General features: G+C 37.8%; 1 protein-coding gene across 2 annotated transcripts in view; it reads left to right on the top strand.

Moving 5' to 3' along the window:
- The window catches only part of CHM (CHM Rab escort protein), a 155,648-nt gene that overhangs the window by 99,968 nt on the left and 40,991 nt on the right, over window positions 1-14,689 (top strand). For both annotated transcript variants that reach the window (XM_056538238.1, XM_056538237.1), the window contains exons 10-11: window positions 9,474-9,578; window positions 10,824-10,887. In XM_056538238.1, the coding sequence (XP_056394213.1) occupies window positions 9,474-9,578; window positions 10,824-10,887 (169 nt within the window). The remainder of the gene's footprint in view (window positions 1-9,473; window positions 9,579-10,823; window positions 10,888-14,689) is intronic.

Below are 14,689 nucleotides of genomic sequence, written 5' to 3'. Positions count from 1 at the left end.
ATGAAGTGTGATATTATATAGATAATGGAGGAGTGTGATATTATATAGATAATGGGGGACATGTGATATTATATACATAATGGAGGAGTGTGATATTATATAGATAATGAAGTGTGATATTATATAGATAATGGAGGAGTGTGATATTATATAGATAATGGGGGACGTGTGATATTATATACATAATGGAGGAGTGTGATATTATATAGATAATGGGAGACGTGTAATATTATATAGATAATGGAGGAGTGTGATATTATATAGATAATGAAGTGTGATATTATATAGATAATGAAGTGTGATATTATATAGATAATGGAGGAGTGTGATATTATCTAGATAATGGAGAAGTGTGATATTATATGGATAATGAAGTGTGATATTATATAGATAATGAAGTGTGATATTATATAGATAATGAAGTGTGATATTATATAGATAATGAAGTGTGATATTATATAGATAATGAAGTGTGATATTATATAGATAATGAAGTGTGATATTATATAGATAATGATGAAGTGTGATATTATATAGATAATGGAGAAGCGTGATATTATATAGATAATGGAGGAGTGTAATATTATATAGATAATGAAGTGTAATATTATATAGATAATGGAGGAAGTGTGATATTATATAGATAATGGGGGACGTGTGATATTATATAGATAATAAAGGAGTGTGATATTATATAGATAATGGGGGACATGTGATATAATATAGATAATGGAGAAGTGTGATATTATATAGATAATGGGGGACATGTGATATAATATAGATAATGGAGAAGTGTGATATTATATAGATAATGGGGGACGTGTGATATTATATAGATAATAAAGGAGTGTGATATTATATAGATAATGGGGGACATGTGATATAATATAGATAATGGAGAAGTGTGATATTATATAGATAATGGGGGACATGTGATATAATATAGATAATGGAGAAGTGTGATATTATATAGATAATGGGGGACGTGTGATATAATATAGATAATGGAGGAGTGTGATATTATATAGATAATGGGGGACGTGGGATATTATGTAGATAATGGAGGAGTGTGATATTATATAGATAATGGGGGACGTGTGATATAATATAGATAATGGAGGAGTGTGATATTATATAGATAATGGGGGACGTGGGATATTATGTAGATAATGGAGGAGTGTGATATTATATAGATAATGGGGGACGTGTGATATAATATAGATAATGGAGGAGTGTGATATTATATAGATAATGGGGGACGTGGGATATTATGTAGATAATGGAGGAGTGTGATATTATATAGATAATGGGGGACGTGTGATATTGTATAGATAATGGGGGACGTGTGATATTGTATAGATAATGGAGGAGTGTGATATTATATAGATAATGGGGGACGTGTGATATAATATAGATAATATAAGACAATGCCATGAGTACTTGAGTGCTGGGAGTTCTTTATTTTTTTTGCTTCCGTGTTCCTGGACTGAACCTATCCTCGCGCACCACAGCTCCAGCAGAAGGGCAGACCCTCCTTTTCTATATATACAAAATGTTCTGTCTCTATTGTTTATTAGTCCTTATACACTATACACATCTCCGCCTCCCGATCCTCTTTCTTCCTTCATTTCTCTTTGATCCTCCGTTTCCTGCCGTTAGGACAGGGTTAATCCCGCTCTCTAGATTCAGTGTCAAGAAGGTTTCATCAGGTGTTTTGTCTTCGCACAAGTGGCGCTGAGGCGACATTCGTTGTTCCGGATACAAGATGGAGGGATTTACATGTTATTTCTTAAGGATTAGGCGCAGCCGAGACGTTTTAGTGAATGAGATCCATCACGGTGACGTGTGATTGAGTTATATTTCACCGTAATAACGGAAGGTTAATGTCTTCCCACTGCGCAATTGTCACCTGTGTGAGCAGGTTAGGGAAATCTTTCCTTAATACAGAAGAGAACGGGGCTGAGTGTATTCTGCCAGGGTCGTGATTCATATTCATGGTATCTGATAGAAGTCAGGATTATTCTGTAGTGGGGGAAATCGCCATTTAAAGGGAACCTGCGCTTTACTACAGAAGTAAATGCATTATGTAAAGCAGGATGCCGAATTCATAATACAAGGTTTATTTGTGTTCCCTCTGCTCTTGTGACATTATAATAAGATCATTACTGGCACAGATACATTCCTATGTTATTTACCACATACATGAAAACATTGACAGCAAATAAATATGTCCATATATTGCCTGTACAGTATGGAAGGGGCACTGGTTACTGGAGGCTCCCTGCTGGTTAGGATGGAATGAAGCTTTTAGTGTATAAATGTAATGGAGATAAATGGAAGTGATTACAATATTAGAGGTAAAGGAGAGACTTATTGGGGAAAATGGTACAATTAAAAGGAGGCTCTTGTACCCTGTTGGGCATTTGTAGCCTGGGTTATGAAGAGACAGGGTTTGTGTAATGAATAGACAGGGGGTGTGTAGCGAAGAGAAGGGATGTGTAATGAAGAGACAGGGTTGGTGTTATGAATAGACAGGGGGTGTGTAGCGAAGAGAAGGGATGTGTAATGAAGAGACAGGGGATGTGTAATGAAGAGACAGGGTTGGTGTTATGAATAGACAGGGGGTGTGTAGCGAAGAGAAGGGATGTGTAATGAAGAGACAGGGGATGTGTAATGAAGAGATGGGGTGTGTAGTGGAGAGACAGGCAGTGTGTAATGAAGAGACAGGCAGTGTGTAATGAAGAGACAGGCAGTGTGTAATGAAGAGACATGCAGTGTGTAATTAAAAGACAGGCAGTGTGTAATCAAGAAACAGGGGATGTGTAATGAAGAGACCGGGTGTGTAGTGAAAAGATGGGTTGTGTAATAAAGAGACAGGTTGTGTAATGAAGATATGGGGTGTGTAATAAGAGCTGGGGTGTAATGAAGATATGGGGTGTGTAATGAAGAGACAGGTTGTGTAATGAAGAGCTGGGGTGTAATGAAGATATGGGGTGTGTAATGAAGAGATGGGGTGTGTAATGAAGAGTCAGCGTAGTGTAATGAAGAGAGCAATTAGTGTAATAAAGAGACAGGGTTTGTAATAGAGAGACAATTGGTGTTTCATAAATCGACTGAGGAGTGTAAAGAAGAAGCAAGGGGCATGTCATGAAGAGATGTAGGGGGGGGGGTAATGAAGAGATAAGTGTGTTATGAAGACATTGGGTGTGTGATAAAGAAAAAGATATGTAATGAAGAGATGGGGTGTAATGAAGAAATAAGAGGTGTGTAATGAAGCGGCAGGGGTGTGTTTTGAAGAGATGTGTATTGAAGAGACGGATATTGTAATGAAGATGCTGTGGGTATGTAATAAAGAGATGTGGGGGCTGTAATAGAAAAGATAGATACAGTGTGTGTAATGAAGGACCAAGGGTGTGTAATGAATATACAGGGAGGTAATGAGGAAACAAGGGGTGTGTAATGAAGGAATAGGCGTGTAATGAAATGACAGCAGGGTAGTAATGAGGAGACAAAGGTATGTAATAAAGAGATGGGATGTGTAGTGAAGAGACAGGGGTGTGTAAAGAAGAGACGGGTGTGTAAAGAAGATACGTGTGTTTAAAGAAGAGACAGGGGTGTGTAAAGAAGAGACAGGGATGTGTAAAGAAGAGACGGGTGTGTAAAGAAGAGATGGGTGTGTAAAGAAGAGACAGGGGTGTGTAATGAAGAGATGGGTGTGTAAAGAAGAGACAGGGTGTGTAAAGAAGAGACGGGTGTGTAAAGAAGAGACAGGGGTGTGTAAAGAAGAGATGGGTGTGTAAAGAAGAGACAGGGGTGTGTAAAGAAGAGACAGGGATGTGTAAAGAAGAGACAGGGGTGTGTAAAGAAGAGATGGGATGTGTAGTGAAGAGACAGGGGTGTGTAAAGAAGAGACGGGTGTGTAAAGAAGATACGTGTGTTTAAAGAAGAGACAGGGGTGTGTAAAGAAGAGACAGGGATGTGTAAAGAAGAGACGGGTGTGTAAAGAAGAGATGGGTGTGTAAAGAAGAGACAGGGGTGTGTAATGAAGAGATGGGTGTGTAAAGAAGAGACAGGGGTGTGTAAAGAAGAGACGGGTGTGTAAAGAAGAGACAGGGGTGTGTAAAGAAGAGATGGGTGTGTAAAGAAGAGACAGGGGTGTGTAAAGAAGAGACAGGGATGTGTAAAGAAGAGACAGGGGTGTGTAAAGAAGAGATGGGTGTGTAAAGAAGAGATGGGTGTGTAAAGAAGAGACAGGGGTGTGTAAAGAAGAGATGGGTGTGTAAAGAAGAGACATGGGTGTGTAATGAAGAGACGGGTGTCTAAAGAAGAGACAGGGGTGTGTAATGAAGAGACAGGGGTGTGTAAAGAAGAGACAGGGGTGTGTAATGAAGAGACAGGTGTGTAAAGAAGAGACAGGGGTGTGTAATGAAGAGACAGGTATGTAATGAAGATACGGGTGTGTAAAGAAGAGACAGGGGCATGTAATGAAGAGACGGATGTGTAAAGAAGAGACGGATGTGTAAAGAAGAGACAGGTGTGTAAAGAAGAGACAGGGGTGTGTAATGAAGAGACAGGTGTGTAATGAAGATACGGGTGTGTAAAGAAGAGACAGGGGCATGTAATGAAGAGACGGGTGTGTAATGAAGAGACGGGGGTGTTCACTTCATCTTTCTAGCTTGCACTTTTGGTGAATTGTGGAGTGAGATGGCACAAAAATCTTAAATATTCGCAATTACAAAAATGCATCTAAACTCCAGTGAAGCCCCAAAATTCTGTCAGAAAGCAAAACTAAAGAGAAAGATAGAAACAATCTAAAAAATGGTTCATAATAAATTGAAAACAAAGTACACATTACAGCACAATATAGAACCAAGAACAATATATATATATATATATATATATATATATATACCGTATATATATATATATATATATATATATAATCCCCATATATATATACACACAGATATTTATTAACCTATATTCAGGGGAAAAAACTATAACCAACAATATTATAGCAAGTAAAAACTCTATAAAGTGCCTTAGATTTGGAGTATTTGACGACCTGTCGGGCGGCGTCACCGACTATAACCGCAGAGAAGTGAACATGAAGGAAACTTCTCATCTCATAACTTTGAGGCGTCTTCTCAGCGTGAAATATATCGGTGTCATCACTTTGTACATAACCGCAGTCACTTAGGACACCGAACCCGACACAAAAACCTGTCCCTCAAACCGACGTAAAATCCAATAAATTTATATTTCTTTAATAAAAAAAGATGGAAATTTGTGTGTAAATTTACATATTTGTGCTGAAATATTACAGTGCGGGCGGTGGCGGTGGCGGGTAGGTCCGTCTCAAGGATGCGGCCCCTTAGTCCATTAGTTTGGGTAATGAGGTCCATAAAGAACCTTTATAACTCATGGCTGTGCTGGAGATGGATTGTCCCCTCCACTCTTCTTACTAGACACATTGAAAGAAGGTCAATGGAGGCTGAGCGTGATTCATGTGCCCAGCACCAGATCAGATGACACCGAGCGGCTGAAGTCACCGCGTGTGGGTCACCGCCATCACAGCGCCACAAAGTGATGGCAGACAATGTCTATAGATTACAGAGAGTCTCCACATAGTCTAACAATGTATATGTGTCTGTCTATCTATCTATCTATCTCATATCTATCTATCTCACATCTATCTATCATCTATCTATCTCATATCTATCTATCTATCTCATATCTATCTATCTCATATCTATCTCATATCTATCTATCATCTATCTATCATCTATCTATCTCATATCTATCTATCTATCTCATATCTATCTATCTCACATCTATCTATCTCACATCTATCTATCTCATATCTATCATCTATCTATCTATCTCATATCTATCTATCTCATATCTATCTATCTCATATCTATCTCATATCTATCTCATATCTATCTATCTCATATCTATCTATCTCATATCTATCTATCTCACATCTATCTATCTCATATCTATCATCTATCTATCTATCTCATATCTATCTATCTCATATCTATCTATCTCATATCTATCTCATATCTATCTATCTCACATCTATCTATCTCATATCTATCATCTATCTATCTATCTCATATCTATCTATCTCATATCTATCTATCTCATATCTATCTCATATCTATCTCATATCTATCTATCTCATATCTATCTATCTCATATCTATCATCTATCTATCATATATCTATCTATCTATATATCTCATATCTATCATCTATCTTTCATATATCTATCTATCTATCTATCTGTCTCATATCTATCATCTATCTATCATATATCTATCTATCTATCATCTATCTATCTCATATCTATCATCTATCTATCATCTATCTATCTATCTCATATCTATCTATCTCATATCTATCTATCTCATATCTATCTCATATCTATCTCATATCTATCTATCTCATATCTATCTATCTCATATCTATCTATCTCACATCTATCTATCTCATATCTATCATCTATCTATCTATCTCATATCTATCTATCTCATATCTATCTATCTCATATCTATCTCATATCTATCTCATATCTATCTATCTCATATCTATCTCATATCTATCTATCTCACATCTATCTATCTCATATCTATCATCTATCTATCTATCTCATATCTATCTATCTCATATCTATCTATCTCATATCTATCTCATATCTATCTATCTCATATCTATCTATCTCATATCTATCATCTATCTATCATATATCTATCTATCTATATATCTCATATCTATCATCTATCTTTCATATATCTATCTATCTATCTATCTATCTGTCTCATATCTATCATCTATCTATCATATATCTATCTATCTATCATCTATCTATCTCATATCTATCATCTATCTATCATCTATCTATCTATCTATCTATCTCATATCTATCATCTATCTATCTCATATCTATCTATCTCATATCTATCTATCTATCTCATATCTATATCTCATATCTATCTATCTATCTATCTATTTATCTCATATCTATCTATCTATCTCATATCTATCTATCTTTTTATCTCCTTTCTATCTATCTATCATCTATCTATCTATCTCATATCTATCTATCTATCTCATATCTATCTATCTATCTCATATCTATCTATCTCATATCTATCTCATATCTATCTATCATCTATCTATCATCTATCTATCTCATATCTATCTATCTATCTCATATCTATCTATCTCACATCTATCTATCTCACATCTATCTATCTCATATCTATCATCTATCTATCTATCTATCTCATATCTATCTATCTCATATCTATCTATCTCACATCTATCTATCTCATATCTATCATCTATCTATCTATCTCATATCTATCTATCTCATATCTATCTATCTCATATCTATCTCATATCTATCTCATATCTATCTATCTCATATCTATCTATCTCATATCTATCATCTATCTATCATATATCTATCTATCTATATATCTCATATCTATCATCTATCTTTCATATATCTATCTATCTATCTATCTGTCTCATATCTATCATCTATCTATCATATATCTATCTATCTATCATCTATCTATCTCATATCTATCATCTATCTATCATCTATCTATCTATCTATCTATCTCATATCTATCATCTATCTATCTCATATCTATCTATCTCATATCTATCTATCTATCTCATATCTATATCTCATATCTATCTATCTATCTATCTATTTATCTCATATCTATCTATCTATCTCATATCTATCTATCTTTTTATCTCCTTTCTATCTATCTATCATCTATCTATCTATCTCATATCTATCTATCTATCTCATATCTATCTATCTATCTCATATCTATCTATCTCATATCTATCTCATATCTATCTATCATCTATCTATCATCTATCTATCTCATATCTATCTATCTATCTCATATCTATCTATCTCACATCTATCTATCTCACATCTATCTATCTCATATCTATCATCTATCTATCTATCTATCTCATATCTATCTATCTCATATCTATCTATCTCACATCTATCTATCTCATATCTATCATCTATCTATCTATCTCATATCTATCTATCTCATATCTATCTATCTCATATCTATCTCATATCTATCTCATATCTATCTATCTCATATCTATCTATCTCATATCTATCATCTATCTATCATATATCTATCTATCTATATATCTCATATCTATCATCTATCTTTCATATATCTATCTATCTATCTATCTGTCTCATATCTATCATCTATCTATCATATATCTATCTATCTATCATCTATCTATCTCATATCTATCATCTATCTATCATCTATCTATCTATCTATCTATCTCATATCTATCATCTATCTATCTCATATCTATCTATCTCATATCTATATATCTATCTCATATCTATCTATCTCATATCTATCTATTTATCTCATATCTATCTATCTCATATCTATCTATCTTTTTATCTCCTTTCTATCTATCTATCATCTATCTATCTATCTCATATCTATCTATCTATCTCATATCTATCTATCTATCTCATATCTATCTATCTCATATCTATCTATCTATCTCATATCTATCTCATATCTATCTATCTCATATCTATCTATCTATTTCATATCTATCTCATATCTATCTATCTCATATCTATCTATCTATCTCATATCTATCTATCTCATATCTATCTATCTATCTCATATCTATCTCATATCTATCTATCTCATATCTATCTATCTATTTCATATCTATCTCATATCTATCTATCTCATATCTATCTATCTCATATCTATCTCATATCTATCTATCTCATATCTATCTATCTTTTTATCTCTTTTCTATCCATCTATCTCATATCTATCTATCTATTTATCTCTTTTCTATCTCTCTCCTATCCACCCATCCCCTATATGATAGATTTGTTGCATATAGTATGAGCAGTGTCCCCGCTGGTTATTATTTTAGGGGCTCGCCCTCTGGTTATCTGATCATTTCTCTTCCCTCTTTATTAATAATAAAGGAGGAGACACATTAACCAGATTATGTTCCCTTTATATCTAATGGAAATATTACAGGGGGATCTCAGGGTCTCATTTATATGGGAGTGAGTGACAGTGATGTGTGTGACAGCGCGGCCCCTGATGGCGGCCGCGGACCCTCAGATTAACGTCTGAAATGATCTATTAGTGCACAATCTCTACAATAGGGGCGGATGGCGGAGTCGGGAGGTCACGGTTTTATCATATGCGCTGTGTGTCTGGGTGAGTGTATGGCTTCATCTGTGGGGAACACCATGTGACCTGCGCTCCGCACTGAATAATGGGAGACCGTAAGACTCTCTGATATACGCAGTGTTTCCCAACCAGGGTGCCTCCAGCTGTTGCAAAACTACAACTCCTCATCTTCAGTAGAAGCTTCTGATCTGTATTGCTGATCCGTCTCCTGTGTTGTTTCTTGTAGGTGTACAGCGGTGATTGACAGCAGAGGGAAGCGGATCAGCTGCCGCCATGTGGTTATAGAAGACAGTTACCTGCCGAAAATCAGCTGCACCCAGGTCTGCTACAGGTAAGAGCCCAGCAGTGTCATCAGGGGCCCAGCAGTGTCATCAGGGGCCCAGCAGTGTCATCAGGGGCCCAGCAGTGTCATCAGGGGCCCAGCAGTGTCATCAGGGGCCCAGCAGTGTCATCAGGGGCCCAGCAGTGTCATCAGGGGCCCAGCAGTGTCATCAGGGGCCCAGCAGTGTCATCAGGGGCCCGGATCACCTGCTGTGTACAGGAAGATGGGAGTTTATGTGACTACACAGGTTCCGGGGCACTAACATCTTTCCTTTGCTGGTACGTTGTCGGCGCACGGAAAGCCTAGTGGGTTGTGGTTGTTGTTTAAGTTATTTGGTTGAGAATGAAAATACAGGGAACCCCACATGATTTTTTCATAAATAAATTAGTAAGTTTATAAAAATATATATATTTTTTTTATATAAGGAGACAACTTACACTTCTAAGTTTGAAAAAAGTCAATAAAAAAAACACGTTTAAAAAAAATAAAAAATAAAAAATATATATATATACACACATATTTACACACACACACACACACACATATATATATATATATATATATATATATAAAGCTGGTATTCGACGGCCGTCACGCCCCCTCCCATAGACTTGCATTGAGGGGGCGTGGCAGTGACGTCACAAGTGGGGCATGGCGGTAAAGTCACGAGCCTCCGCCCCGCATCGCCAGTCGTCCGGCACAGAGCAAAGTTCACCGAATGTCTGGGGTGCCACAACTGAGATCAGACATCTTATTCTCTATCATTTGGATAAGATGTTTAGGGGTGGAGTACCCCTTTAAGAGGCACCAGCAGAATGGTAGACTGGGAAATTGGATTGTGAGGAGAAGGTTGATGGGAATTATACATTGGGAGGGGCCATAATTAAAACATTTTCGGTTTCTTTTTGCTGGTTTTTGCACCTATTTTTTGGCGCCTGGCATTTTAATTTATATTTACACCAATAATCTGAAACCCAACATTTCCCAGGAAAACAAAATACCTAAGAAAATTTTTACCTAAATTAGGAATTTATAAAGAAAGTCCGGAATTGTTTTTGGTGCAAAAATAGTCACTTTTAAGCTGCTAGGAAGAGAGTTTGTAATACCCTTAATCTATGATGATATCCAAACCAGGAAGCCACGAATAGAAAAATACTGTGGGATGAGGTTAGGTTGTGAGGATGATGGGAGTGATGATACAGGTTCATTCATTTAGAAGAAATGATTATTTACTGATAATTCTCCCTTTTTCAGGTGGATTTCCAGAGCGATTCTCATCACTGACAGTTCCATCCTGAGCTCAGATTCAGACCAGGAGGTAGGTGGTGTCCGTGCTGTATATCTGTGTCTATAGGGGATTTGCTCCTCTATGTACAGGTAGGGTGCAGGATGTGTCCTCTGACCGCCCATTATCCTCCCTCTCACTGTACCGGACATTGATGTCAGCCGTGCAGTATATATGTGTATACAGTGATCCCTCAACTTACAATGGCCTCAACATACAATAGTTTCAACATACAATGGTCTTTTCTGCACCATTGTAAGTTGAAACCAGACTCAACATACAATGTACAGACAGTCCAGATCTGTGAAACGTGTCAATGGCTGGAAGAACTGACCAATCAGAATGGGCATTTTACTGGTAAAAACCCCTGTATTACTGAAGTGTATGCACTGACTGATGTCTAGTAGCGCCCCCTACAGTACAGGGAGGTATTACATGTTCTGTACTCTTGATCTGTATTACTGAAGTGTATGCACTGACTGATGTCTAGTAGCGCCCCCTACAGTACAGGGAGGTATTACATGTTCTGTACTCTTTACCTGTATTACTGAAGTGCATGCACTGACTGGTGTCTGGTAGCGCCCCCTACAGTACAGTGAGGTATTACATGTTCTGTACACTTTACCTGTATTACTGAAGTGTATGCACTGACTGGTGTCTGGTAGCGCCCCCTACAGTACAGGGAGGTATTACATGTTCTGTACTCTTTACCTGTATTACTGAAGTGCATGCACTGACTGGTGTCTGGTAGTGCCCCCTACAGTACAGTAAGGTATTACATGTTCTGTATTCTTTACCTGTATTACTGAAGTGTATGCACTGACTGGTGTCTGGTAGCGCCCCCTACAGTACAGGGAGGTATTACATGTTCTGTACTCTTTACCTGTATTACTGAAGTGTATGCACTGACTGGTGTCTGGTAGCGCCCCCTACAGTACAGGGATGTATTACATGTTCTGTACTCTTTACCTGTATTACTGAAGTGCATGCACTGACTGGTGTCTGGTAGCGCCCCCTACAGTACAGTAAGGTATTACATGTTCTGTACACTTTACCTGTATTACTGAAGTGTATGCACTGACTGGTGTCTGGTAGCGCCCCCTACAGTACAGGGAGGTATTACATGTTCTGTACACTTTACCTGTATTACTGAAGTGCATGCACTGACTGGTGTCTGGTAGCGCCCCCTACAGTACAGGGAGGTATTACATGTTATGTACACTTTACCTGTACCAGGGTTAGCTGCTCCTCTGGACACCAGGTGAGGGCGACTCCATGTTACTTTTTTAGGACTTGGTACTGTACAGGACCCTGTAGTAGCTCCTGTCCTCTACATAGACCAGTGTTTCCCAAGCAGGGCGCCCCCAGCTGTTGCAAAACTACAACTCCCAGCATGTCTGGACAGCCTTCGGCTGTCCGAGCATGCTGGGAGTTGTAGTTTTGCAACAGCTGGGGGCTCCATGCTTGGGAAACACTGACATAGACAGTGATTACAGCTCCAGCAGATCTTTATTACTTTTATATGTAAGGATTTGCTTTATCTATATTAGTTATCTACTTATTTATCTTTAATCCTAACTTTTTCCTATCTTTGGATGACATTTTGGTGCCTTTAGAACCAATTACCAGGTTTCCATAGAATTCTGGTCTCAACATACAATGGTCTCAACATACAATGGTCGTCCTGGAACCGATTAATATTGTAACTTGAGGGACCACTGTATAGGGCAGTGGTCTTCAACCTGCGGACCTCCAGATGTTGCAAAACTACAACTCCCAGCATGCCCGGACAGCCAATCGCTGTCCGGGCATGCTGGGAGTTGTAGTTTTGTAATATCTGGAGGTCTGCAGGTTGAAGACCACTGGTATAGGGGATCAGCTCCTCTACACCCTATTCCAAACTATTATGCAAATTATATTTTTCTCATTTACCTAAATAATTGATGTAAATAACAGTCAGCATAATTCTCATGTTATCAACTATTAAGAGAACAATTCAAATTTTATTGAACAAACCTCCTAATGATAACAGGATAAAACACTTACAATGCTCTGTTACAAATTATTCCACACAGTAAGTTTGAAAATACTTTATAGGTTGTAAAGAAATGAAAATTGTCATTTGTTGTGTTTGTAGCATTTACTGAAATCAAAAGCTACTTCAATCCAACTTTTAACCACATAGTAACTTTTTAAACATTTTAACAGGTCACATTACATTGTAACATAGGACCCTTATTTGATAGCAGCTTCACAAGTCTTGTATCCATTGAACTTGTGGGTTTTTGGACAGTTTCTACTTGAATTTGTTTGCAAGATGTCAGAATAGCCTCCCAGAGCTGCTGTTTGGATGTAAACTGCCTCCCACCCTCATAGATCTTTTGCTTGAGGATGCTCCAAAGGATTGAGGTCAGGGGAGGATGGAGGCCACACCATGACCTTTTCTCCTTTTATCCTCATAGCAGCCATTGATGCAGAGGTATTCTTTGCAGCATGAGATGGTGCATTGTCATGCATGAAGATGATTTTATTTCGGAAAGCATAGTTCTTCTTTCTGTACCAAGGAATAAAGTGGTCAGTCAGAAACTCCACATACTTTGCCAAGGTCATCTTTACACCTTTGGGGACCCTAAAGGGGCCGACCAGCTCTCTTCCCAAGATTCCGGCCCAAAACATGACTCCACCACCGCCTTGCTGACGTCGCAGCCTTGTTGGAACAGGGTGGGCGTCCACCAACCATCCACAATTGCATCCATCTGGACCATCCAGGGTTGCACGGCACTCATCAGTGAACAGGACTGTTTGAAAATTAGTCTTCACATATTTTTCTGCCAATGCAGCCATTTTTGCTTTTGAGCATTGGTTAATGACGGCTGAATAGAAGGTTTATGCACAGTTGCAAGACCCTGGAGAACTCTACTTCTTGATGTCCGTGGGACTCCAGAGGCACCAGCAGCTTCAAATATCTGTTTGCTGCTATGTAATGGTATTTTAGAAGCTGCTCTCTTGATCCGATGCATGGATCTGGCAAAAATCTTCCTTAATGTGCCTTTATCTGCATCAAACCGTCAGTGCTCTAAACCAGCCACAAATCTCTTGCTTTCGTGAAATATCAAATGTTTTCATACCCCGTCCAATGCATTGAACTATTTCACTCTTTTCGGCAGCAGATATATTCTTTTCCTTCCCCATATTGCTTGAAAATGGTGTCTGCTTAATAATGTGGAACACCCACCTTTAGTAGTTTTTCCACCTGGCAATCTAAATATCACAGGTGTCCGAGATTGTTTTCAGTGATCAAAAGAGCCTGAGACACAATGTATCCATGAGTTACGCTGAAAAACTAAATATTTCATCTTTGTGACACTTAAATAGAATTTGCATAATAATTTGGAACAGGGTGTATATATAGATGGGGTGCAGGCCATGTCCTCTGACCGCCCATTATCCTCACTCTCACTAGACATACATTCATGTCAGCCGTGCCGTATACTCCTCGCTCTTGAATTCCCTCTTTATTGCTCAAGGAGACGCCAGATGGTCCAAACTTTTGATTTGAGTTGTGTCAACGTCTGAGATTTAATTGGCACCAAATTTACTGTAAATATTAGTAAATAATTGAGAATAGTAACATAGTTCATAAGGTTTAAAAAAAGACCAGAGTCCATCAAGTTCAACCTATATCCCTAATGAGTCCCTACTGAGTTGATCCGGAGGAAGGCAAAAAAAACCTCATACTAGAGGTAAAAATTCCTTCCCGACTCCAAATATGACATCAGAATAAATCCCTGGATCAATGTTCTGTCCCTATAAATCTATTATACATAACCTGTAA

The sequence above is a fragment of the Hyla sarda genome, chromosome 9 (genome assembly GCF_029499605.1).
Source record: "Hyla sarda isolate aHylSar1 chromosome 9, aHylSar1.hap1, whole genome shotgun sequence".
Lineage (NCBI taxonomy): Eukaryota > Metazoa > Chordata > Amphibia > Anura > Hylidae > Hyla > Hyla sarda.
The sequence above is the reverse complement of the archived record's forward strand: the minus strand, read 5'-3'. Positions and strand labels throughout refer to the sequence as shown.